The 25,939-nt window shown below is 43.2% G+C and overlaps 2 protein-coding genes across 3 annotated transcripts in view; one reads left to right on the top strand and one right to left on the bottom strand.

Annotated features, from left to right (window-relative positions):
• Nucleotides 1–3,487: 3,487 nt before the first annotated feature.
• LOC6550442 overlaps nucleotides 3,488–25,939 on the bottom strand; it is a 36,760-nt gene continuing 14,308 nt past the window's right edge. The window contains exons 1-7 of one of the 2 annotated variants that reach the window (XM_015155668.2): nucleotides 21,794–21,943; nucleotides 9,943–10,847; nucleotides 8,425–9,288; nucleotides 5,772–8,098; nucleotides 5,550–5,709; nucleotides 5,318–5,486; nucleotides 3,488–5,258 (exon numbers count right to left, since the gene is read on the bottom strand). In XM_015155668.2, the coding sequence (XP_015011154.1) occupies nucleotides 5,039–5,258; nucleotides 5,318–5,486; nucleotides 5,550–5,709; nucleotides 5,772–8,098; nucleotides 8,425–9,288; nucleotides 9,943–10,480 (4,278 nt within the window). In that variant the 5' untranslated portion in view covers nucleotides 10,481–10,847; nucleotides 21,794–21,943 and the 3' untranslated portion in view covers nucleotides 3,488–5,038. Of the gene's footprint in view, nucleotides 5,259–5,317; nucleotides 5,487–5,549; nucleotides 5,710–5,771; nucleotides 8,099–8,424; nucleotides 9,289–9,942; nucleotides 10,848–21,793; nucleotides 21,944–25,939 lie in introns of those variants that run through there. The other variant, XM_001977801.3, reaches the window with a different exon arrangement.
• Nucleotides 21,589–22,220, top strand: LOC113564493 (amnesiac neuropeptides). The gene is given in 5 exon segments (XM_026981891.1): nucleotides 21,589–21,782; nucleotides 21,784–21,936; nucleotides 21,938–22,049; nucleotides 22,052–22,116; nucleotides 22,119–22,220. Coding segments are annotated over 5 exon segments (510 nt in total). The 5' UTR covers nucleotides 21,589–21,704.

Here is a 25,939-nt window from a genome sequence, read left to right as displayed (position 1 = left end):
TGGCTATGCTTTCTATGGACGGTTGGTTGTTGTCAGAGTGAAAGGGGCAATTCGGTACACCAAGTAGACTTGGAAAACTCCATTGATCATCACAAACCAAATTCTATTTCAGGTACAACGGGATCGAACCAATTAGCTTGTACTCATTTGTACACAGCAAATACTTGCGAGTAATTACGATTAATTGGCCCAGTTAACAGGATACTCAATGAGTTTATCAGGCAGGGTATGATCCACAAACAGACCGTAACTACTGAATTAAACCGGCAAGGACTAGAGAAAAAACAACGAAGAATAGTAAGTTACATTCGCATCAATTCGGTCTAAAACCTTTAACATTTTCGTCTAGGAAACTATTGGAATTTTATACCTAAGGATGTTGATAGGCAGGTTTTAAAGAATTTTAAAGCATATTTTGTTTTTTAATCAACATATACTCCCAGGAAATGCAGCATTCTTTCTGTTCATTTTGGATTTGTCAAAATATAAATTTTAGTAATGCGTGCATACTTCGTTTCAATACTTTTTTTAGAGGTAAGAAATTTACATATATTTTCCAGATTAAACTGATAAGCGCAATAGATTCGGCTTTATAAATACTTTAAATTATTTGTTGGCTTCCAGTACCTAAAATTATAAGTGATGGTCTTTTCAGGCTTCCAACGAATTGTTGGAAACGAAAATAAAATAATAATTAAATGTACATTATTTATTTCGTGTTTTTTTCTTAGGAATACAATTCTTAAGAAAAATCGAAAGGAAAATCGACGCAAAGATTTTTCGGAAGAATTAGCCAGCATTTATACATAAATACGATTCGTGGCATTTACGATCGTGCATTTGGTAAATTGTTGTTCGCACGCAGCTGCGCAGTTTTAGTGACTAACGATAAACAAGCTGAATTAGCAGATCGGGTACGTCATCTTCCTGGGCCACGCCCACACAATTGTTATATTTAGGCGAGCGACGCCCATATGATTAGCCGCCCCCTTCGGAAGGCAAAAAGCAAAAAGAACCCAAGCGAAAACAAAGACGGCAAGCAAATATAGAGTGGAATATAGCCTGACACCTGTTGATAAAGCTTTTGGGCCAAATTAACTGAGTCACAGGGCTTATGACCTCATAGGCAACCGCAAATACACCTAGAATACATATGTTTGCATGTAAGTAGGCATGCATATGGCGGCACTAATTAGCGCATAAGTGTATCTCGCTTTCTTCTGTGCACATGCCCACATACATATTTGCGTACTTATATCTGAGTTAACAATTTAACCGGCGATTAACTTAATTGCCCGACCAAATATTTCGTATTTCAGCGTTCAGGGCAGTTCACGTCAATGTCACTTCTGTGATCACATTTGATTTCAGTTCTCAGACTTGAGAGTACGTGCTGGTGATGATTATCATGCTCATACCCTCAGCGACTAATCGAAGCAGTAATACCCTAGACAAAAGCCATACTAAAGCCGCGTAAAAGCAACAAACATTATCTGAACTACTGTGTTTATAAATGTATATAGAAGTAAAGAAGTAAAGAAGGTAAAAATGCAAAGTATAGATATTCTTGATCAGGATTATGTGCGACTGTCCGTCCGTTCGACTGTCCGTTCGGCTGTCCGTTCGCCTGTCCTTATTGTCGAAAAATATTATCTTTATTTCTAAGTGCAACGATCAGTATATAAATTTATTAAAACTGTTGAAAAAATCCTTGGATACCTAAGAAATCGTTTGAAGTAAATTTATAGGTTATTCTCTAGTCGATAAAATCGTAATCACATTACGGCTTTTTTTGTTTTATTGCCGCATCGTGTGAACTTGATTTGGTCTGGATCGAAGATAGTAGTAGGTAAAACCAGTAATAACACTGGTTTTGCTGTTGCAACGATGAAAACCTTCCAGGGAAATCGGGGAAATGTGCGCAAATGAATCGACAACACTGTTTGTAATCTGCCAAAAAATACATTTATTAGTCTAGTAATAAACAATAATTATATTGGATTTGTTTTATTGATCTTGTTTTCTTGTTGTTCATTCTGGTTTCTTTTTTTTTTTATTTATTTTGTTCTTGCTCTGGTTAATGTTAGTTTTGCGCTTGTGGTGTCGTGGATTTTCAGTTTTACGTTACAATGTTATTGAAATGTATTTCTTAAAGCAAACATCGAAGAAAAGTTCAGACCGTAGGCTTACAGACGTACACGTAACTAACAACTATATGGAAATTATCAAGCCAAAGGACATTGACAAGACTGGAATGAAATGGTGTTTTTTAAACGTTATTAGATTTCTCTACAAAATACAATAGGGGATGGGGATCCACAGTTTTTGATCATTAGTCCAACAGAAACCAGCGGAAAAACGTGTTCATCCTTCATCGTTCATCATTTAACGTGTATTCGTATTCAGAGGCAATAGTGTGTATGTTCGTTCGTGTTTTCCTGTTAGTGTGGGCTGACTGTACTCTGCTGGAAAAGGCGCCAGAGTATTGAACGCCTCCCATCTATAATACAAACTGGCTTGAATTGCTTTCGGTTGTGGTTGCTTCCTGTGGTTCCTTCAATTTGCCTATAGAAATATATATGTGTCCTTGCAGTGGCCCAGCAGGAACAAGGCTCCAGTATATATAGATATCTATATATATGTATTTGTATTTGTATATGTGTATGTATATGTATTGTGTATATATATATTATATATATGGCATACAAATATATTGTTTGTTTGTTTGTTTTGGTAATTTAGGCTACAATTTGTGGTTGTTTGTTGATTTTTCACTAATTGAATTCTTTCGTCGTCCTGCTTCTCTAGGTATACATATGTATTACTGGATCGTACGCTCCTTGTGTGTGCGTGTGTGCGTGTGTGCGTCTGTCTGAGTGTGTGTGAGTTCCTGTGGTTGTATACTTGTATCATATGTGTATGTATGTCTGGCTATGCTCCCTATATATGAGTGTATTTATATACGATTTCTATCTTTTTTGCACATTCTATTCCAAGCATCTATTCCAACATCTTCGCTTCATGTCCTACGTTGCTTTATCCATAGCTCTAAACATTGCCACGCCTACTACAGCTAACCGCCCACGAGGCCGGCAGATCTGGAGAGTGTATCCTATTTGCGCCCGAAAGTAGGCCTCGAAAATATCTCTGCCCGTCCTCAAGTCACGTTAAAAAATATAAAATGAGGAAAACAGGTGGTTGGTTTAAAAAATAATACATGTAATTCATATATATATATTCATAAAACTATACACTTGTGCATAGATGTATGTATGTGTGTGTTTGGGTGTGCATAAATAGGGTTCTTAGAATCGCCTAATGTTTTTTGTGTATTTGGTATAAAACAAACTATTATCTTAAACTTATCAATTAAAAACGCTACCGCTAAATTAAATAGGGATTAAAAAAAAATATTTTATGTATAAGGATATTTGTATATATAGAACTACGTAGATATATTTATGTGTATATAATATAATAATGTGACTTGTTGTTGTTTCTGTTGTTTTCTCCCTAAAGATTCCCGTTAACTGTTTGCAGCTGAATAAAATAGTAAACAGAAATTCATATCTCTGAAATCAAATTTCCACACTAAGACGACCAAAAAAAATTAATGTCAAATTAAGAGTACAAAATGTATGTTCCATCGCTTACAAAAACTAACAACAACTAAAAAAATATACCAACAGCGCCTAGCAAAAATCGATGTCAAGCCATCCAGTTTTCCGCCTCTGGAGTCCGAAATCTCAGTTTGGAGAGTTTATAAATAGATTGGTTTGTCTGTGCGCAAAGTTTTTGCCTGAGCATCAATGGGTTAAGCTTGGTTTTACATATTTCTGAATTGTTAAACGAAACGACACAAGAGGATGTCTCATTAGAGTGTAAATGGAAAAAAGAGGAAACCGTAGGTTAAGATATAAAATTATGGTTGGTTCAGCTATTCCTAGAATAATAATTGGAATATTCCAAGTTCTTTTCAGGCATGTACGATAATCATTACAATTTAAAGTCGGTAGACTCGATTTGGTGATTCAAACATCGGTTATACCAAAAAAAAAACTATGTCAACGACTATCCGAACACGTCTTACTTAAAAAAAAGTCGCATACTTTTATTTATTCGGGGAGCCGCAGAGATCTCTACAGAGCAAATGGATTTAGTCTTGAGAAGAGACAAATAAAATCGCACCAAGTCGGTTTGCAGAGATTTCTGTGGCACACCAAATAACTATTTAGCCATGGTAGGGACTAAACTAATGGATATGGTTTTCGGTAGTAGGTTAAACCAATTCCTTGAGCGATTAGAGCAAAAGCGAGCGGAAAACTATAAATAGAATGTTGACTAACTCGATATTAATGATAATAAATACATACAACTTAATAACAAAAATATCCGCGTGTGTGGGAGGGTTGGCGGGGGTGGGTGTGTAGTCAGAATAAATAAATTATGTAATACAATGTAAAGTATTTAATGCTTTCGCCTAGCAGTTGTCTACCAACATTTTCCCTCTGCTCCTCGCATCTCTCAAAATTCTCACGTCTAAGTGAAAAGCCTTCGCCTACATTTTGGTCTGGTGTGTGTTTGTGTTTGTTTGTGTTTGTGTTTAGCCGTGTGTTCTGGGTGTCCTGGGTGTAGCTGTGTGTCCTTATTCTGCCCCGACAGAGGTAGTGTAAGTGTCCGTGTCCGTGTGTGTTTGGGTCAGGAAACATCGAGCGCCGGGCGCAGCAAGAGCAATCGAAATTTGGTTAGGAACAACGAATGCAAGTGCACAGCCCGGGCCCTTACTTGCAGATATCTCTTAACAACAAAGACAAAAAATATCTTTAACAATACTGTAGACTGATCAAAACAATGTAACTATCTCTCTATGATTTCCTTATCCTCTGCCAGGGCCTTCTCCATCTCCACTCCCCACATCGCTCTCTTATGCTCCTCCAATTGCCACTGCAATCCGAATTTAAGCTAATGTTCCTACACTCCGCAGTTCATCTATCGCCTGGGCTGACGGTAGCTCGATCGCAATGGCTCATGCCTTGCGCTAGCTGGAGCTGCACACGAGCCCGTTCTTCTGGGGCAGCTTGAGCAGACGTCGCGTTCGAAACTCGTAGGCTCGACGGCAGAACATCACCAACTCCGGATTGGTGTGCTCCGGCACCGTTCGCAACGGAAACCCAGGAGCGGTGGCACTGCTTGGACGACGGGGCACAATGCTTACGTCTTCCACATCCTCCTCGGCGGCACGCAGACGGCGACGATACCTGTGGCAATAAAACGGTCATTTAAACACAATCCAGAGTTTCCCACGGCTACCACTAACCTGCAGTACTCGCTGAAGGTGAGCACGTAGCACTTGTCCTCGACGCACGCCACCGAGTTGTGGTCGCGGTGTCGGGAGGCGTAGACCTCGTCCGGACAATCGTTGCGCTGCCGTCCCTGATCAGTATGCTCCGGTCGGTAGTACCACAGCAGCGACATCATCATCTCGCCTGCAGAATTAAGCGAATTTAGTTTACATAGCACATACAAGCAATTGATCTTTGGGCACCCACCGTCCTCGGGATTCTGCCAGAGGTGCGCCACCTTGGCCACGTAGGGCAGCTCGTTGTCCTCGTTGGCCTTCAGCAGCACACAGTCCCTGATGCGAATGATGTCCCCCTCCACGTGCCGCATGGCCGGGTAGCAGGTGCGCAGCACCAGCGGATCATCGCTCTGCGAAATACAAGCAAACTTGAAGTTAGGAGTTTCCCAACATGGGATTATCAACCACTTACATTGAGAAAGACGGCACCCTGAAACGCCTTGCCGGCCCACATCCATCCATTGTTCCACTTGGGCACCACATTAGCCTTGGTGGCCGGCGGCTGGGTCACATCCAGCTCGTAGCTCACGCCGCCAGGGCGCTGTCTTTGGCGCTTCCGGTTGCCGAACTTGCAGCGAGATCTGGCCCGCTTTGTGTGCGTCGTCTGACCTTGACGGCTGGGTGGAGGAGTGGCTGCTGGGACCGCGGCGGCGGAGGCCGTCGCTGGCTGACTGGGCACCAGGAACTGGTGTTGCTCGTCGGAATGTTGCTGCTGCTGCTGGGAGGCCGATGTGGATGTTGGTGTTCCTGTTGCAGTTGCATCACTGGCAGCCGGAGACTCGCGGATCTTTTGAGCTTGCAGATCTGCCGTCTGATACTCATTGTTGTTCGTCTCCTGGTTGGATGCAGTGTTGGCACTGACCGCTTCCGTTTGCGTTTCAGCTGTGGACGCAACTGACGTTGCTGCTGCTCCCGTTGTCTTCTTGCTCTTGCCCTTCGCCTTGCCAGCAGGCTGTTTGCGCGGCTTCTTGCACGGCAGGGCTGACTCGGAAATTTCTCCCGACGGTGGCTTCTTGGTCTCCGACTTGGAGCGCTTCTCCGCCGTGGGCTGTTTGCCCCTGTGGTCGGTCGCCGGAGTAAGCGGCGAGGACGCAGCATACAGTCCACCCACAGCTGCCGGTGCCTGCTTGCAACTGCTATGGTTCAGCTCCGGATCACTGAAGTAACCACGGCTCAGTGCCGTGTCCAAGCCTTCGAGCAGATGCAGGGCAGCAATCTCCTGTTTCCGGGGCCGCGCTCTTTTCGGCGAGGCACTGGGCGTAGCCGAGCTGTTGAGTGTCTGCTCTTTTACGATGGAAACTTCTGATCCTGGCTCCATGGGGTTGCCTGCCAGAGATGGGGAGGCCACTGCAGCTGCTGCTACTGCTGCTGCAGCTGCCTCTCGTTGCTGACGACGTTGCTGCTGTTGCTCGCGGCGCTGCAGACGCATTCGCTGCTGCTGCCGCTGCGTCAGAATCATCTGACGCCGTTTGACATATTTGGCCGGAGCACGTCCGTGTCGACGGACGAACCTGCGACCGGGGCACAGGTAATTCTTGGGCTCCGCCTGCTTGATCAGGCTCTTGTAGCTGTGGTTCGTTTTTGTCTTCTTGTTGCCGCTGGAGGAGGCCAGTAGGTTGATGCGTTGCTTGCTGCCGCCTGGCGTGGGCTGCTGTTCCTCGCCAGCCGGCTGTTCCTGTTGTTCCCGCTCCATTTCTGGTTCCGGTTCGGTTTTGGCCACAGAAGGTACTGGAGCCGCTTCTGGCTCCAGTTCTTGCTCTGGCTCCGTTTTGATGGTGGGCTTCAGGTCCGGCAGTTCGCTGATATGTGTGCTGGCCTGCGCCTCGCCGTCGTGCTCGATTTTGATTTTGGTCTCTGCTTTGATTTCCGCTTTAAGTACGAAAGGCATCTCTGGTTCCGCTTCATGTTTTGCAGCCGCGTCCTTTGGCTGCTTCAGCTGCTTCTCCGGAAGCAGCTGCTGCTGGGCAGCATAGACCATTTCCCTGGCCATGCTTTTGCCAATCCTCGCCTTGCGCGGCACTGCTGCCGCCTGGGGCACGGTGACTGGGGGCGGGGTGCTACAGGTGAGATCATACGCATCGATGTGCTGCTGGCCACCGTGACTCTTGTCCAGCCCCAAGCCCAGGCGCAGGCGCAGCTCCAGCTCGGCCTCCTGCTCCTGGTCATCGAGCAGCTTCTCGTCACTGGCACAGTAGCTCTCCGGCGGAGTGGGCGGCGGCATCACGTGTGCCTCGTACTGCATCTTGGTAACCTGAGGATTCTCGCCCTTCAGCTCCGTCTTCAGCAGCATCTGGCACTGGGTACCTGTTGTGGCCGTGGTTGCCGTCGTGTTCGTCGTGTTGGTAGCTGCTGTTGCCCGTGAGGTCGTCTCAATCGTCTGGCAGCTGCTGTTGCTGCTGCTGCTGCCTCTGTCACTGCTGCAACTGTTGCTGATGTTGCTGCTGTTGCCGCTACTGTTGCTGTTGTCGGGGGTCACATTTTTCACTGGGCCTCTACTGGTAGTCAACGCGGACGCTGTGGTTGTTGTCGTAGCGTTGCTGCAGGCAGCCAACGTGCTGCTGCTGCCGCTGATGTTGCTGTTGCTCGTGGCACTCAGCAACATACTGCTGATACAGCTGCTGCTGTTCTCGCTGCTAGTCTGGTCGATGTTGCTGATTATGTTGCTACCAATATGAGGCCCAGTATGGACGTTTTTTGGACACGATTGTGGCATTGGGCAGGGACACTGCGGTGGATATTCTGCGAAGGACAAAAGTGGATCGGTATTAAAGATTTGCGCGCATACCAAGAAGTGTTGCCATCAATTAGTCTTAACCAGTATCTGAATCTAGTCGCAATGGCTAATCTTTACTCTAATGCTAACAAAAAGGTTGTTCTCTTAATATTAAAGATTCTTTGATATACAGGTATTTGTGTTGTATTTCAGAATAATCCAATTTAGAATACTGTTATAAACTTGCAATTCAATTTGCTTTGCGAAAGACCCATTGCTTCCTGGCTAGCTTAGATGGCAACTCCTCGCACTGGCTGTCATGCATCCGGGACTGGACCATACTTTTCCTTACCCATATACGGTCCTTGCAGTCCGCGCGTGTAGCACTGTCCGGCGGAGGCTCCTCCGCCGGGACTGTATCCGGCGTAGTAGCTGGGCGGTCCCGGGTAGTGCTCCAAGTGCTGCTGCTGGTGCTGTTGCTGGTGTGCCGGAACCAACTGGCTGCCGGATGGTGCTCCCGCTGCTGCTGCTCCGGCTGCGCCTACTGCTGCTGAACTGCTGGTGGGCGGCTGCTGCTGCGCCGGCCCGGACACCGATCCGGAAGAGACGGGCGGCGGGGGCGGCTGCTGCTCGTAGAGCTCGTGCGGCGGCGGCGGACCCGCGTGCTGGTAGTAGGGGTAACGGCGATAGGCGCCTGGCGGCGGTGGACCCTGCGGATGGGCGGCTGGATGGGCGGGATGCGACGGCTGATAGACCTTGCTCGAGAAGTAGGGCGGGTAGGTGGGCGGCGAGTAGCACATGACCTCGCCCGGATATGGCGCGTAGTAGTTGGGCGGATAGCCGGTCGAGTAGTGCATCTGGGCCGCGTGCATCGAGCGGGAGTAGGGCACACCCTGGTGGGCGGCGGCTGCCGCGGCTGCGGCCGCCACGGCGCCGGCCGGATACGGCTGTGGCTGCGGCGGATGCTGCGCCTGTTGCGGATTGTGGGCGTGGCTATGGGCGTGTCCGTGCGATTGGCTCTGCGACTGTGACTGGGATTGAGCTGCCGCCTGATCGGCGGCGGCGGCTTCTGCGGCAGCCTGTTGCTGTAGCTGCGTTGGCGAACCGGCGGCTGGAACGGGACTGTCCTCCTCCTGCAGCTTCTTCACTTGCGCAGGCGGCGGCGGTGCGGCGATCACATGCGGCGAGATCAGCGGTCCAGCCGGCTGATAGTAACCTGCAATGGTAAGTAAGGGATAGTAATTCATTAGTCAAATGTTCAAATCCATTTCAATTGAATTTACACAATCGTCATTTGCGAACTGATTAGATGATGGTGTGGGCATTAAAAGAGTCCATGCTTATCACGTAATTCACTGATAATTTATTTACTTATTAAACGAAGTTATTGCTGGTCTATACCATTCCAGAGTATTAGATAATATTAGATAAGATAAGATCATGGATAAGGCGGAAGTAAGATGGCTTTTTATGTTTGCCCCGTCAGATTCGGACAGATCCTTTAATTGATTTCCGTTCAACTGGAACCCGCAGATAATTTTTTGATTACAAAAGGATATCCTGGGACTGTAAATATTTGCCACTCAGGATCCCCGCAAAGAGGACTTTTACTGAGCGGGCGGCAAGTGCAATTGGAGCCGATGTGAAGTGAAGTGCGGCAACAATGCATAAAGTGAAAGTTGGCCTGGCCGAAAAAATGAGAAAAAAAACACCTAGCGAAACCAGTTGAGCGGCTCCAGTTTGCTGCTGCCCACAGCAGCAGGTCGTGCAACGAAACCCCCCTAAAAAATACATGTACATGCTACATCTTCCCCCCTTTTCCGCCCACCGGTGGCGGTGGTGGTGGTGGTGGTGTTGGTGACTCCTTTACCTCTTCCCAGCATGTGAGCCGCATACAAAATGTCGCGAAAATGATGCGCCGCATGCTGCTGCAGGAACGTGAAAGACTCTGCGATGTTGGCCGCCAGTGCAGCGGCGGCGGAGGCCTCGTCGCCCGGCGATCCCGCTGCAGCTCCAGCTGGACCCAGTGCGTCGCCCGCCCCGCCCAGGCCGGGCATAATGCCGCCAATGCCGCCGATGCCGCCGGCGGGCGAAAGCGCCGATGAGCAGGAGCCGGCGGACTGGGAGGAGCGGTCCGTTTCGCAGGTGCCGCTGCTGCTGGTGCTGCCCACGCTGGAGCAGCGTTGCTGGTGTGGCTGCAGCTGCAAATGCTGCAGCTGATGTGGCAAGGGCTGCTGCTGCTGCTGGTGCAACTGTTGCTGCAGCTGCACGGAGAGCGGCAAATGATGCAGTGGCGGCGAGATGTGGAGCGAACTCAGCAAACCGCCGGAAGGCGGTACGGTTTTATGGCTGTGAGCGGATGTTGTTGCTAATGGAGCCGACTTTTTTGTGGTCTCTTTTAGACGCATTTTCGAATTGCGAATCCAAGTGGTTCCTTTTTTCGGCACTCGTATAAAAAATAGATATATTTCTGAATTGTATGCTCCTGGTTTCCGTGATATTTGTTGGTTTTGCTTCCTAATCTTCTGCTTTCTCTGCTCTTACTTTTGTATATAATAATCTTGTATATATGTACACTGTATATGTATTTGTATATATGTATGTATATGTAAGTCAACAAGGAAGTTCTATTGTTAAGGCAACTCTTGTTTTAAACATTTCCCTCGCATGGGTTCAGTTACAGTTTTTCCAAGGCGCCACTTTTCCAAGGCGTTTTCCCTCTACTTCTTTTTCCGTTGAGTTATTTTATTCTACTCGAACTCTTAAGTTGACGGGCTGCAATCACAGAGGTTAATCAAGAAAAGCCATTAAGCATTCTAACACAAACACATTTTACTGCATGCACTGGCGCACTTTCATCACTATGAGTTTGTTTATCGAATTTATTGTTTTTAAATCAGTAATACGCATTGTTGGTAAACGTGGCAATTGCATTTCCGCACAGTTATAAAAATATCTTAAACGAGGGTTTTTGGTGAGCTTTACGATTTCTGTTGGCAACATTTTCCGAATTCGTTAAAGGTTTTGGAATTTGCGGTGAAGTTTTGTAGTTAAACTGCATCACTTTGTTGTTCGCTTTATAATGTGTTATTACTCGTTTTTGTTTTTATTATTTGATTGCATATCCGACGCGGGTTTTAATTTTAATCATAACATTATGATTACGTTTATAGTATTTCTTTTTCTTTTGTAAAAAGGGTTTTGAAAAGTGTTGGGGAAAAGATCCAAGGCACAAGCTTAGAATTTATGCACATCAGCGCTCTAAGCCAATATTTAAAGAGCCCCACAAAACGTGTGTTTCGTTACAAAATAAAAGTTCAGTACTGATAGCAGATACCCGCTCTACAGATACTCCCGATGCCCAAGTTCCTAACGCAATTTCTCGCACCTTCTTCTCGAGAAAGCCAGAAAGCCAAACGACCAGTGACGAACGAAACCGAATGCCCGAGAGCAGTAATAACAATAACAATAGCCTCCGAAGTTGGAGCGTGTGAAAATCGACGCCGGCAGAGACGCAGCCACAGCGAGAAAGAGAGACAGGGACTTCGGCACGTAGCACATAGCACGTAGAACGCTGACGTCACGCACAGCTGACAACCTAGCTAGTTTATAGCCAGTTGTTTCTGACTTTTAAAAGAAGACTTGTTTGTTTTGATATAAGAAAACATTTAAAAGAATAGTACATAAATAAGTAGTAATATTCTTCAATGGAAACTCTCTGTATACATATATATATAACATTCGGTTTTGTGTTAATACTGCAGAGAAAAAAAATAGGTTGAAAATTTTGATAGTTGCATAATAATCCAAATTTGAAGAAACACTCAAAATATTTAAACAAAACCCTAAGCAATTTTCCTATCGGAATTAGTGTCAGCACTGGCCACCAGAACATGTTGATGGCAATGGATGAGTGGGTCTGCTCTTCGCTGTCCGTTTGGAGGGGGGCAGGCTGAGCAAGGAGCGGGCAAATGGAAATGGGATAGATGGCGCTCGAGTGCAGGCCAGGTGCTGTCATCATTATTGTTATTTTATGCCATCGCCTGTCAAATGCAAACAGGATTGTGCAAGACAGCACGCAAACACTGACGACAATTTGTCAACGCCTGCACTTGACCTATACACACACAGATACACACAGCCAGACAAACGAAAAAGGGATACGGTGATTCACTGCTATTGACAGCTGATTAGAAACTCGAGTAATTTGCGTCATATGTATGTGTTCTTTTAAAAGTGTTTAACAAAACCAAACTACAATTCAAATCTATTTTCAGCTGTACAATTTAAATATTAACTTGTAATGTTCATATATGTGCATACATTTAAATGTCTGAGAATATTTATTAATTCAGTTTTCAATAGCTGTGTTTGTCATACCAGGCTAATGGTAAAGGTGCTACAAATGGGTGGCTGCATTAAAAGGCAGTTAAGTAAAGCTACCAACATAAAACAATTTTGTTTTCCGCTTTTCCATAACCCCTTTCTCTGGCAAATTTCATTGAGTTAAGTGTGAGCCCCTAATGCAAAGATGGCATTTACAGCGAGAAATGCGAGTGACTTTTAATGCAATACGAATAGCACTCCAAGATTCTACCACTTCATTAAATTGACATTTTTTGGTAACAGGACTTGCCAATGGGTCCTACTACTTTTCGCACATTTTCAATTAAAAAATGCCACGGGACAGCAGTAGAAAGCGGATAAGCGCAATGAAAGGCTTTCGCTGGCATCGATTTCGGATTCTTCTGGATCAACGGAGCTTAGTGAATGCCATGGATTTCAAGTTCCACAATACGGGTCAAAAGAGAATGGATATGGCACATGGAGAAGAACAACTCGATTGCGGATTAAATACTATACTTTAATCTGCCGATTAAGTGCTTCAAAAATTGAATTCAGTAAAATAGATAGCTGAGTAAATAGATGAAAGAGCGTGCATAGTTATATTAAAAATTAAAAACAGCTCTCCATAAAATATAATCCTTTATCTTTCCGCGCGGATGCGTCACTTAGTCAACGCTAATCGCCTCGCTTACGAGCCACGTGAGAAAACGCGATGGAGGCAAAACTTTGGGCGGCAAACACGTGTAAGACACCAGTTTTTACAACTCCCCATCCGAAAATCAACTCCCAGCCCCGGATTTTCCACTGCTTTTCAAACCGCCGTCCCTGTTCTTGGCTTTCATTTTGATCGCGGTTCGTGCAATTAGCGGAAAACACTTGCAATTAAGGGCCCACGAACGTCATTTTTATGGCTGTTGCTTTTTAATTTGCCCCCTTTTGCTCCCCTTATGCTGGTGCCATAACACACTAAGTGAATAATTACGCGTAGTTAGGCGCACGCAACATGTGCCACGCCCCAAAGGAAATGCATTCCGCAGCAGCACCTGCCGATCGGATTTGTAAGCCCCGAAAACATATCATCCTGAACCAGATGCCCGAAAAACAGCGAACTTTCTCCTGCACCAAGCGATTTATTAACCATTTTCGGTGAAAGGAATCAAAAAGTAGGTTAATTTTTGTACATATAGGCATAGGCTTTAAAAAATACACAATCAAATTCATAATGCATTTGCATCACGATTCATAAGTCCATACTAGACGTGAAATATTACCATGATGAAATAGAATATTACTCAATTACATGAAATAAGCCAATAAAATGATTCACCCGACAAACGTAGCACTTTTGTAAGAAGAACAATAGCTAATTGAAATAATTACCATACCAACTCCCAATTCAATAAAACTTTGCGATACGAATGCCTTACTTGATTGCAAATCGATTCGGTGATTGGGTTGGAAGTAATTGAAAACCCGTAGTGGGTAAACAAAGTGACTTTTTTAAACATAAAATAGGGTCCACCCTTTCTTATTAATCGATTGAGTAAGCTAACCCACATGTAGCAATGCCAGGAAGTACTAAAGGTGGACAACGATAAAAATCGATTAGGACTTCAAGCTCGAAAGTTAAACGTTAATCATGAAGAATGCACACAATAAGTTACTTTTTCGCCCTCCATCTACCCGATAAGTTGGAATTACGGGTAAAAAGCTAAGGAAAAGCGTCGAAATCAGGCAACAGTGACACAGTCTGACCAACGGACAAATAATACACAATAAAGATAAATATATATCAGGAGGAAGAGCAGCAGCTGAAGACGAATACTTAAGAACACAACGGGCCCCAGTTTCTTCTGGACTTCCCGTTTGCTTGGCGTGCAGTCAAGAGTAAAAGTCAAATATTGTAATTATGCTAAATACATAATTTACTTTGAATTAACAGCTGAAAACGGCGGTGAAACGGCAGGTGAGAAGGATGAAGGCCCCGGCGAAAAAATATTGAAATTACTGCCCAGAGATAAGGAAACACACGGAGTTTCAGACAAAAGGTAGAAAAAAAAAGAAGAGCAGAGGACAGAAGAGAAAATAGGGAACAACAGGCGGCAAGGGGCGTTACCCTAATGCCGCTCGAAAAACCGAAATAAAATTCAATTAAATTGCGCTCAACTGCTGGCCAACAGGTAAGAACGCTGGCCAGGAGGTACGCCAGCAGAAAGAAACAATATTTTGCGGTTTTGTTTTGGCACCTGCCACAAACCGCAGACAGACATGTGAGGCAAGGGCAGCATTAAGAGGCAGGAGTCAGCTGTTCGCTTGCCACCGCACCAGCAGCATCGATATGCAGAACGAGCCCAGTTCCAAAAGAGCACCGAAAACACCCGGCATTGACATCCTATCCATTATCCATATCCCTACCTCTGTATTCCTGTCCTTGCGAAGCCCACGAACTAAACAAACCGAACCCAATTGGGCGTGTTCATTCATTCGTTAAACTCGTTTGCGAAATAAAATAATGGGCTCGAGAAATATGCCCAGTAACGGGTATGTGATAGTCGAGTCTTACTTATTTGAATGCAATATGCAGTGACTATAGACCACACAATATATGAACTGGAAAGGGAAAACCAACAGATTATCACGGACAGAAAAAAAATAGATCTAAATTGGAAAGCATCGTTTGCAAGAAAATTTTGTAATGTCCGACTGAAAGTTGGAACCACGAGATGGTTAGGCATTGAATATAACTTATTTTCTGCATACAAAGTGGTTAGAATACGTACATATAACAACGAAATGTGTGAGTGCATTGCGGTAATGGAATGTGATAACATATTGAATATCCTAGTAATGGCAATGATATCGAAAGTGGCATTTGGAGTAAGAAAAAGGTGATTAACAACACAAACAGTACATATTTGATTAACAACGACATCAAATGGAACAACGGCAATAACAACCAATAACACACAGAAACGGAGAAGACGAAGACCATTGAGGTCAAAAATACTCACACGACTGCCTTCTCGCTTAAACATTATGCTCATTTTGGGGATCGTTTTTGAAAACGCGACCGCGTTTCGATTTCTTATTTGTTTGCCTACAGTTTTCGGTAAGTTTAACTTTGTTTTCCATACCATTTAGAGCAATTGTGTATGCACAAACTAAGAAATAATAATAAAAATATTAGCCACTACCAGCTCGAAATAAAGCGCTTGGGTTTTTATCGCCACTTTTGTGTGCGTGTTTTATTATCTCGTTTAAAGTGTCGTTGCTGCGTTTGCTGCTTTTTGTTTTATGATTTTATATTTATTCATTAGCTCGCTTGCCTAGTTTTTACGATTGACTTTTGGAAACTAAATAGCGAACAGAAAAAAAAGAGCAAAATAATAGCAAAAGAGCAAAAAAGCCACAAGAGCAAGTCGTGTAAAAGAGCCGAGGAAAAATCGCGTCGTCAGCTGTCGGACCTCTGCCAATCAAATTAACACATTTAAATTAGCATATTTGCATGATGCCCGGACATATATGTATATACATCCATATATACTCGTACATACATACACTCAGACAGTCAGACACACACATACAAACGACCACAGACAGTCGGATGAAATCTGATTTGCAAATTTTTGTGAATCGAAACCGAATTGGAAATGTTTCTGCCTCCCAATCGGAATATAATGAGATCTCTTCAATTCGATATCTCCTCCTCTCCTCGTATTTACGAGTCAAGGAGTTGAGAAATATCCCACTAAACTGTCACTAATTTGCACTTTCAACCAAGCGAATACTAATGTAGTTATCATTGTTTAATGGAAACGTTTTAGAACATGGAATTCGAACTAATCCACATTTTCAACTGTGTAAGAAACGTTTATTTCCGTAATCTATTACTGTTTTGGTTCGTATTTCTTGGCTTTGTTGTATTGCAATTGTTGTTCTTTGACGTTAGGTTTAAGTTTGAGAATAAAAGAAATATAAAAACACCCAAAAAACCGATAGTGAATGCATACATACATACTTTATTCTTTATTTCTCATATTTTTAGCTGTTTTCACTTTTTTCAAATTGGAGATGTTTAAAAACTATATAAACTGAAGTGATGTTTCTCCATCGAAGCTTAAGTAGCAACTGTTTGAGAAATTTAAAAGCTCAGATTGCTTAATTCTTTGAAATACAAATTCGCACTGATAAGAAACAGCGGAAATATACGCAAGAGCATTTTATTTTTTCAAGAGAATCGTGTGTTTTAGCATAAAATGAACCATATCTTAACTTAAAACTGCGACACCGGTGCTGCTTTGATGATGAAACATACATATATGAGGCTCAGAAAAGTTATTATATTTATTTCCTAGCTTGCTACCCATTTATATTCACCGCATTGCTTTCTGTCGAGAATTCAGCACAAATACAAAAGGGCAAAACACAATGAAAAAAAATACCATAAAATACCATGTGCCTACATGGCAAAATTGTTTCGGTGACTTCCGGTTTTGGAGTTCGGTTCGAGTGAGTTCATTATTCTTTTTGTCGCCTGTGCTGCTAGTGGAAGTAGCAACACCACGCCACTTGAAGGCGGCTCCGGATTTCGGTGCTTGGACACCAAGTTCCGGAAGGGAAGGGATGGGCGACGGGCGATGGGCGATGGGCAGGGAATTTACAATACATATACGACAAAACTATGCGATGAAGCGTGGACTCCGATAGCCAGCCAGAAATATTAGTAATAATACTTTTATAATAAGTGAAGCTGTTCCGTTGTTGACTGACGACGATGACGACGCTTTGCTATGCGAAGGTCACACAACCAGCCGAAGCCACATACATACATAGATATGTATAAAGCACAACTGCTCCATGGAGTGACGATAACGAAAGCTAGACCAAAATCGAGGGGAAATACATAGTTAGTGTGGGCGAAGTAAAAAGCGAGTAGGCGCTACTATAAGTCCAGAAGACGAGGGAGAAGAATGCGAAGACTAAAGGCAGAAAATGATCGAAAGAAATTTCCATAGAATAAATTAATCAAAGTGATCCGCAATGTAAAAACAAACGGAACTTATCTATCCACTCGTCCAAAGACCATAAAGTCGCCCATGGAGCGATTGCTTCGATAGTATTTCTGAATGTTCACTAACTTAAAAACTCGTTTTGATCTCCTAGCCGCGTTGCGCATAGTCACTTATTTGTATAATACATTCAAAGCAAAGCAAATGGATCTAGTTTGAGCAGTTCTTTAAAAAGAATCTTTATGAGCTAATCTATTATTAAATTCCAAGTAAGTCAACGGATGTGCTATAACAAATTTGTCAACCGAAATAAATGAAAGACCGTGTATATAATCTATAAACCACATTTTAAACCTTATGATGACTTCCTGTCACATACTAAAACTAGTTTGTGTTAAGTTATTTGTTAAGAAAACAAATGTATCCCAAATAAAAGAAGAGAATGGTCAATTGCTCAAACGTTGGAAATGTAAGACTTCTTAGCTCGATAAGTCCACATGGCTATTTATTCTAATTAAGAATTATACCTTATATGATAGTTTTATATCCAGCCTTTTGGCGAAATGTAAGCACGAAAGCAATGATTTCTTTTCTAAACGCAATAGATAGAACCGAATAGAGAGTACTGCCGCATACGTAGTATAGTTATATAGAGTTGACGCGTGCCACCTGTCCCTGTATCGTGGATACAGTCCCCCCAAACCCCTCGATTATCCAATGCCCGACATTCAATTGCGCAGCGGCGGCAGAGAACAACAGATAATTGCATTTACAATATTGCCACAGTTATGTCGATTCCTTATGGTTTGTATGGATTGTATGGGTTTTAGGGGAATGGGGTTCTTTCAGGGGGCGTTACGTGGGGCGGGGAGGGGCGGTGCAGCAAGCATGTTCGCTTAACGATCTCCGCGACTCATGTTTATTTATGAGTTGCCAATCGAATCAATTCCACTCGGCTCGACTCGACTCTGACTTGACTTGAATCGCTTCCAACTGTTGTTTTGCGGCTGCAAAATGCAAATTTTGGACAAAATCCATGGCATACATATGTATGTATATATGAACGTCTGTATGTTGTGCACCTGTGTTCCAGATAAACGTAGTGCCATCCTCTCCTTTTAATTATTAGCTAACATAAATGGATATGAGACTCGTATGTCGTCTGATTGCCCCATTTGCAGTTGGATCTTTGTATTTTAACTGTTGGAGATCATTCAGCTTTATAATACTTTGTACGTTCATATACATATACCTGACTTATAGACTGTACTGCATATGTACCATCAATTGTTGCATCATACAAATATATATATTTACTAAGCTCTTCATACTGATCAGGAACTCGTGTTTTGTAATGCCACAAACACAACCCTTTACCTGTTGCATACGCTTTCCCAAAGACAATACACCCCTTTCTGAGCGAGTAATTGAAATAGAGCCCCAGTACGAACCCGTATTTTGACAACACCTGTAGAAGAGGTCGCATACGATTAGTGTACTCATATGTAGTATGGGCTGGGTTCCCATAGATGGCATGGCATGCAGGTCTAGGGCAGTGCCAGAACAGACGATGAAAGCCACTATCAAATGCCGTTCAAGGCCGTTTCCAATTGCGTGGCAGGCAGCACAGGTTCCACACATCGGTGTGTGTATTTTTATTAACCAGCTGAAGTACGTGTGTTTCTGTGTGTGTGAGCCTTCGGAGGGGGTGCGCACATCCCAAGTGCGCAAACCCAGGATTGCAAGCTTTTCGGATCCGGAAAAACAATACAAACGGCAGATTCGGTCATTCAGGGAAGCAAATTGTCAAATGAGCACCGCTTATTTTATTGCTCATTGAGGTTATTATGTGTTTTAATAGATGGCTACTACCCTAGTTATGTGCTCAATGCAAAGGCAATACGATAAAATACTCATCTTCTAAGATGCGTTTTTACATTTACGCATTACCCATTAACATTACGAAGCACGAGTGTCATTTCATCATCATCCGGAAGAATCGGGAATTACCTACGAACCGCTAGGCCGTGTATCTGCTCCTTTCCCTAACATTATTACCATATAATAACAATAATGAGAGAGAGAGACGATGGTGACCAAAGTACACTGGAGAAAATAATACTTTTCGGCAAGCAAAATAGGTTCTGTAGCATTACTAGCAGATACGAATTATACGCAGTGAGGTCTGTTGGGGATGAGAAGCAAAAGGTGCAAAACGTCATACGCAAATCACTTGTGAGTAGTGGGAAGCTGCTCCTTTTCTCTCAGTGCGACAGAGAGAGTGAGAGCGAGCGGCCGGCTTAGGTGGAGGCAAGTGGGCAGGGAGCATGAAATTGAGAGAAAAGAAGGATAAACAATCCGCAGGATATGGGACGGCACTGTTGCTTCGCAAGTGTGTGTGCACGTCCTGACCGCGTGCACTCACGCCGTGTGTGAGTGTGCGAGCAAGAGGGGACTAGCGATGGTGTGAGTGACTAGCAACAGCCGCCGCGTCTTATTGACATTAAAACCGCTGCTGCTGCCGCTGCTGCTGCCACCGCCGTCGCCAGTCGACTTCACATATACCCGCTCTCTCGAGTCCTTCCCCATACCATGCCATCCCATCCCATCCCTTCCTGGCTCGCTCTTCCTCTTTTATTTTTAAGTAACACCCGGCGCAGATGCTAAACAAGACGCCAGGAATTAAAGTGCAAAGGTGTGTGCTGCAACAACAACAACGACAACGACAACAACAGCGTCCTCGACAGAAGGACGATACTTTGGCGTTGTACTTAGCGTCAACAGAAGAATACGAAGACAAGGGCCGCGAACAATGTGGGCAAGGATCTAAGCAGATATGTACATATGTACATATATGTACATACATATACCAACTGTTCCGAGCGTCCATATGGTGCGGATTTAATCACGCACACACGTTCGCATTCATGAAAGGATATCGGATATACATAGAGTATCAAAAGGAACCGCTGCGCAGGATGGGAAAGCGATTTGATCGCTAATCAAGTATATAAGTGATACATATCATTGCCGAACTTGAAACTAAATGTGTAGTACTGAACATTGCGAATCAAGTAAAAAAACACGCGTTATGTGTACGAATAAAACACAAGATCACTTAGAGATCTTTCCTGTGATGAAATCATTCAAGAAACAGCCACTTACATATCTCTCGTGATACTATCATATCTACTGATCTACTGAGCACTCAAGATTTTTTATAAGAACTGTGATCTAAGGAGGGAATCTGGTGGAAACAAAACGGACTGTTTCGCAATCTAGTTTCAATCAATTGTCAATATTGTCCCATTGAATATTATAAGAATGTGAATTTTGTCTCTGGTTTTTATTATCGATAGATTCAAAAAAACCGAAAATGCAATTGAAACACCGCAGTACAAAACGACATTCATTTCAATTAGTTTCGAAATTAAGTTCATGGGATAATCTAAACGTAAAAACGGGGAAATATTTTATTTTCATTAAATTTTTATTAAAATTTTAATAAAATTTTTAAAGTATTTTCTTGCAATGTGTTTTATGAATTTGCTTAAGCTCAAAATTACTTTTTATTGGCTACCAAGATGTTAGATATACAATAGACATGTATAATTGTTCAAGACCTAAATAATTGCATCAGAAATTTGAAAAACCGTAGGTAAATCTACATTATTGCCGAGTAAAATAGGAATAGATAAAGCTGGCTGTTGTCAACAACTATCAGTCTAAAAAATGAAAATAAAAACAAACAGAAACGCAAAAAATTGCCGAATGGAAATTTTGTGGCACGCAAACTTGTTGCTCCATCCGTGTGAGTGTGATGTGTATGCTAGTGTGTGTGAGCCAGTCTATGAGCGCGCGTGTGTGTGTGCGATTAGAAGCTTACTTTGCGATGTTTAAATAATAAATGATTTATTTATTTTTCGGTTTGTTTTTGTTTTGATTTCCACCGGGCTGATGCATTTTGCTGCCCACTTTAGCGAGAAAACGCCGAACTAATCGCTTTCGTTATATGCATTTATTATTATTTTTTGTTGCTTTTTTCATGTCACCAACAGAAACAGAAAAAAAAAGCGAAGCACACTGAAAAACGCGCGCGTACACTTGTATGTGAGTGTGTGCTGGTACTGGCGCGCGTGTGAGTGTGTGCGAATTTGCAAGAGACGGGGCGTATGAGCAATGCCGTGGCGAAAACTTTGCCACTTTTGTTGTCTGCGACGAAAGCAAAAACAGCGAGACACCGTAAAAAAGACAAGTAATATAAACACAGCTTTACATGCGCAGTTTTTGTTGCTGTTTTTATCCGGCTGCTGTGGCGTTGCACTGCGTATTATTATTTTTTTCCTCTTTTTTTTTTTGCTTTACTTTTTAGAGCGTCCGCGTTGCGGCGACGCGTTGTATGCGGTTCGAAAGGTAGCGCAGCACTGGCGCTCTACCGCCAATTCGAACAGCTGAGCGCCTGCCGAAGAGTGCCGAAGAGAGCCGAACGCCGCAGCTCGCTCTCCGCCCTACCACTACCACTGCAGTAGCTGTGCGCTGGTGTGCTGTAAACGCATTTACATTCCGCGCCCGAATTTTTCGTGCTTTTCCCGTGTTTTCCCTGTGGGCCATCGTTTCGCTGCTGGTTTGGGCCAACACTTGTCGCCTCTTGGCCATTATGCAACGACAGCGAAACGAAGGGGCTCACGACGGGCTCACGAAGTGGACAAGCTGCTCTCTGATTGGTCGCTGGTCAGCGCCACGAGGCCACCCGAAGTGCTCGCTCTCTCTGCCTCTCTTCTGTGAGAGATGAGATAGAATAGAAAAGCCAAAACACTAGAACAATCCAGAAGCCAAGTTTTCCGACTTGCACATACGCCGTATAATCTGAATTTTTTTTGCCAACTCTAAGCTCTAGTTTAACAGCTTCATTTTACAATTTTTAATAAATTAATTTAATTTTTGCCGAGAAATCGTTGTACTATAGTGCCCTATAGAGAAATAATAGTAAGACCACAATTCTCATTTAATAGCTTTTAAAATGCGCTACAATTGGAAAAGCACATTAAAATATACACATTTTCAAGCAATATAATTGTTATATATATATTCCTCATTATATAAGCATAAACAATGAAAATATTCTAGTTAGTTCTAGTTATTCTTTTAATGCTAGTACATGTAATTTAGTAAAAGACCTAAGCACAAATACCGGTTAATCATTTTTGGGTATGGAAGCAACCGCATGTGACCGAAAAGAATGTTTGGGTATTGAAGGCGTGAGATTGGGCGGAGTGACCAAAACATTGCCAAGGGAGCCATCAGCATCCACATTCACATCATCGTCAGCGTCGAGAGCTCTTTCGATCGAAATGTATTTGAATTGAGTGCGATTCGCAACAGCAAGACGAGGATACAAATTTCAGAGCAATTGAACAACTAATGAATGCTATTCCAAGCGAAAACCAATGAAAAATTTCTGCGCACTCTAGCAGCCTCCTATGTAAAGTGAGATATTATCGTTTTCCCAACTTTATTTTCCAAGTAGAAGTAAATATTTTAAAGAACTATCGTGCCTAAGGCATTGTGATGACTATAAATACACTGATTTGCTGATAAGAATCGTGAATTCAGCTCATTATAGTCTCAAAGTACTTCTTTGTGAGCACTTTGTATTGCCACGCTTCGGTTGAAGGGCTTTTTGACTTTCTTTCTATTTTCTCTAGTTGATAAGGATAAAAGGGGTTTATGCTCGAACTATTGCTCTACCTAACAAGTTACAACAATAGTTACAAATAATACAAGGCAGAGAAATAAATGTTGTATAGAGTAAATAATAAAGATATATGTACTTTGAAATTTCCACAAATATCGCAGCAATGTATTGGAACGGTAGCTTTTAACTGCACCCAGTTGGCCAGCAAACAGGGTATCTTTGAGTCGGGAAACTCGACTATATCGTTCTTTGTTGCTTATAAAGAAATCCGTTTGCCGGTTTTTTTTTCACAAACACTCACAAACCCAACTGATAAGATAGTCATAGAAACCGGGAACTATACGAAAGTACGGGCAGAAGGAAGTGGGTACGGATGGGATCGAATTCAGCGCGTGCCCAAATGTCCCGTTAATGAATACGTTTGTGTGCTGCAGTATTCGTTTTTGTGAGTTTTGGATTTTAAAGTGACCACAATGAGTCATGCGAATGAATAAATCACAGCGGGACCCACATCACATTTCATCGAATTTCATCATAGAATGGAATATATTGCACCCGTCAAAGTATTTACATATATACATTTATGTGCATTTCCGATCTTGATTCGTTTGAAAGCTGCTGGCTTCGTATTCTACTATAAGCAAGGTCAAGTTCAAATACATATGTACGTTTGTGTCACTTTAATACATTTTCTGTTAAACCATACTGCATTTTGTATTTAAGGAATGGTATGTTCCTTTCCAAAATTGACAAGATTATCTGTAGATTCGTGTAGATTTGCCCCATTAAGGGCGGGCAATCCAAGCCGGACGCGTCGGAGAAAGTTTTTCGGGAAGAAAAAGAGAGCTTGGCTCAATTTCGAAGAATGGAGCGTAGAGTGGCTAAAACGGCGCCGTATAAATGGCCAGAGATGGAGTGAAAGGGATGGCTTGTGCGGGCCAATGTCTAATTTTCTTTATTTCCCAATGCATTTGTGTTTGTTGATGCGCCAAACCTATCAAGCTCTTGACCATCCATTGTTGGCAAACTTGTTTGACGCCAACACCACCACTGCCCCCTCTGCTCCCCCTCGTTACTTTCTCTCGCCGCTCTTTCTCCGGCGATAATTTGGCTCTTTCTCCAGCCGAAAGAGCCCGGTAATTGAGAGTGGATAAGTGGGATACCTTTCGACTTTTGCGGAGCGCGAGATTTTTTTTGGCACTCCGAAAGCCGGACGCGACGGACTTTCGGAACGGAAATGAAAACGGACACACATGACAGCCAACAACACTGCGCGATAAGATAGAGCGTGGCGATCGTACACCGGAGAAATATGTGTGTGCTTAGATAGAGATATCTAAGCTGTAAGCGACCAATAAAAGGTATACTTTAGCGTCGCTTCATTTGAAAATAGAATTCTTCCTTTTACTTCGGAGGACTGGACAAACTCCAGTCACATCTCAATTAGGACAATTTCAACGTGATTTCGCAATTAACACTTAGGAGTGATGTGAATTAACTCTTCCCACGCACATTTTCGCTGGGAATATAACGTTTTAGAGGTCGCATTTGATTATATAAATTATTTAAAGTACAGGTATTGGGTAACAAAATTAATCCTTTTAGACTGTTTGGTAATCTATATTTCACGACTTGTTTTAATGGATACTATCTAAATAGTTAACTACGCTAGTTTTATGTAAACTTCCCGGAAATGAGGAATTTGGCAGCTAGTGAATATTGAATTTGTGCGACTAAGGCATGGCATTTACTATTCTATTTTGCAGCATTTTTTCCGAGTGTCGAGGTGGGAAGCAAACTGCGGCGGGGTAATAATGAAGTCAAAACGGTCACGCTTACCCGCACATTGATGGAAAATTATAATGAGCGGCGAGAAGAAGCAGCAACAGACGGCAGTTGAGCAGTTGAGCAGTTGAACAGTTGAACATTTGAGCCGTCGAGGAAAACGATGAAAAAAGAGCAGCAGATGATGGGGCAACCACGACGGACGTGAGAACGGAACGAACCGGCGAGAAACCCCCGTCCACACAGGAACGAAAAACGAGGCGTCCAGCTAAAGAAACTTGAAAACTTTGAAAACCTCGTACCTCGAATCGCCCAACCATGCAAATGAGACCGAAAGCGGCCGGCGATCGAGGGATTTCCATTTCCACTCCGGGGTTCTTGAGGTTGTGAATGGAACGCAGCGCTGGAGGAGCGGTGATAATGCAGCCCGTCGACAGCTCCCATCCATTAGTCCATCGATGTCGGAAATATACTATAACCTAATAACCCCGAGCACGTATGTGCATATCAACGAGATATGGATGGATGCTATACGCTCACTGAGTATAATGACTTTGGAATTTCTTTTATGATTTTGCTTACTTCTTTCGGCCGAAGTGCCAAACTGCTCACATTCTATTTATTGGCATGCTTAACCGACACATTACCTAATATATTTATATACTAAGTGCCAGAGAAGAGAAAGAAACCATAAAACACTAAGATCCTTGTATTCTTGCCACTCTAGCCACTCCACGGCATTAGGTTAAGATTCAATTGCATGGTGAGTAAATATTGATGTTCTCGGCCAGCCCCATTCAATAACGACTTCCTAGAACAGCCACTGGTATATGCACACCCCCTTGCTGACCAAGACCATAATTTGCATGTTTAAGTTGAGCCTGCCACCAGCACTTTCATCATCACCACCGTCATCAGCAGCGTGAGCATCATAAGAGGCGTTATCATTACCACACTACAACTCATCAACATCAGACAATCATGTATATGTATGTATGTGTAGTATGTTTGCATGGACGTGAAGCCGATAG

Source organism: Drosophila erecta, unplaced genomic scaffold (assembly GCF_003286155.1).
Source record: "Drosophila erecta strain 14021-0224.00,06,07 unplaced genomic scaffold, DereRS2 tig00000126-arrow-pilon, whole genome shotgun sequence".
NCBI lineage: Eukaryota > Metazoa > Arthropoda > Insecta > Diptera > Drosophilidae > Drosophila > Drosophila erecta.
Note: the sequence above shows the minus strand (reverse complement) of the source record. Positions and strands in the feature narration are given on the sequence as shown.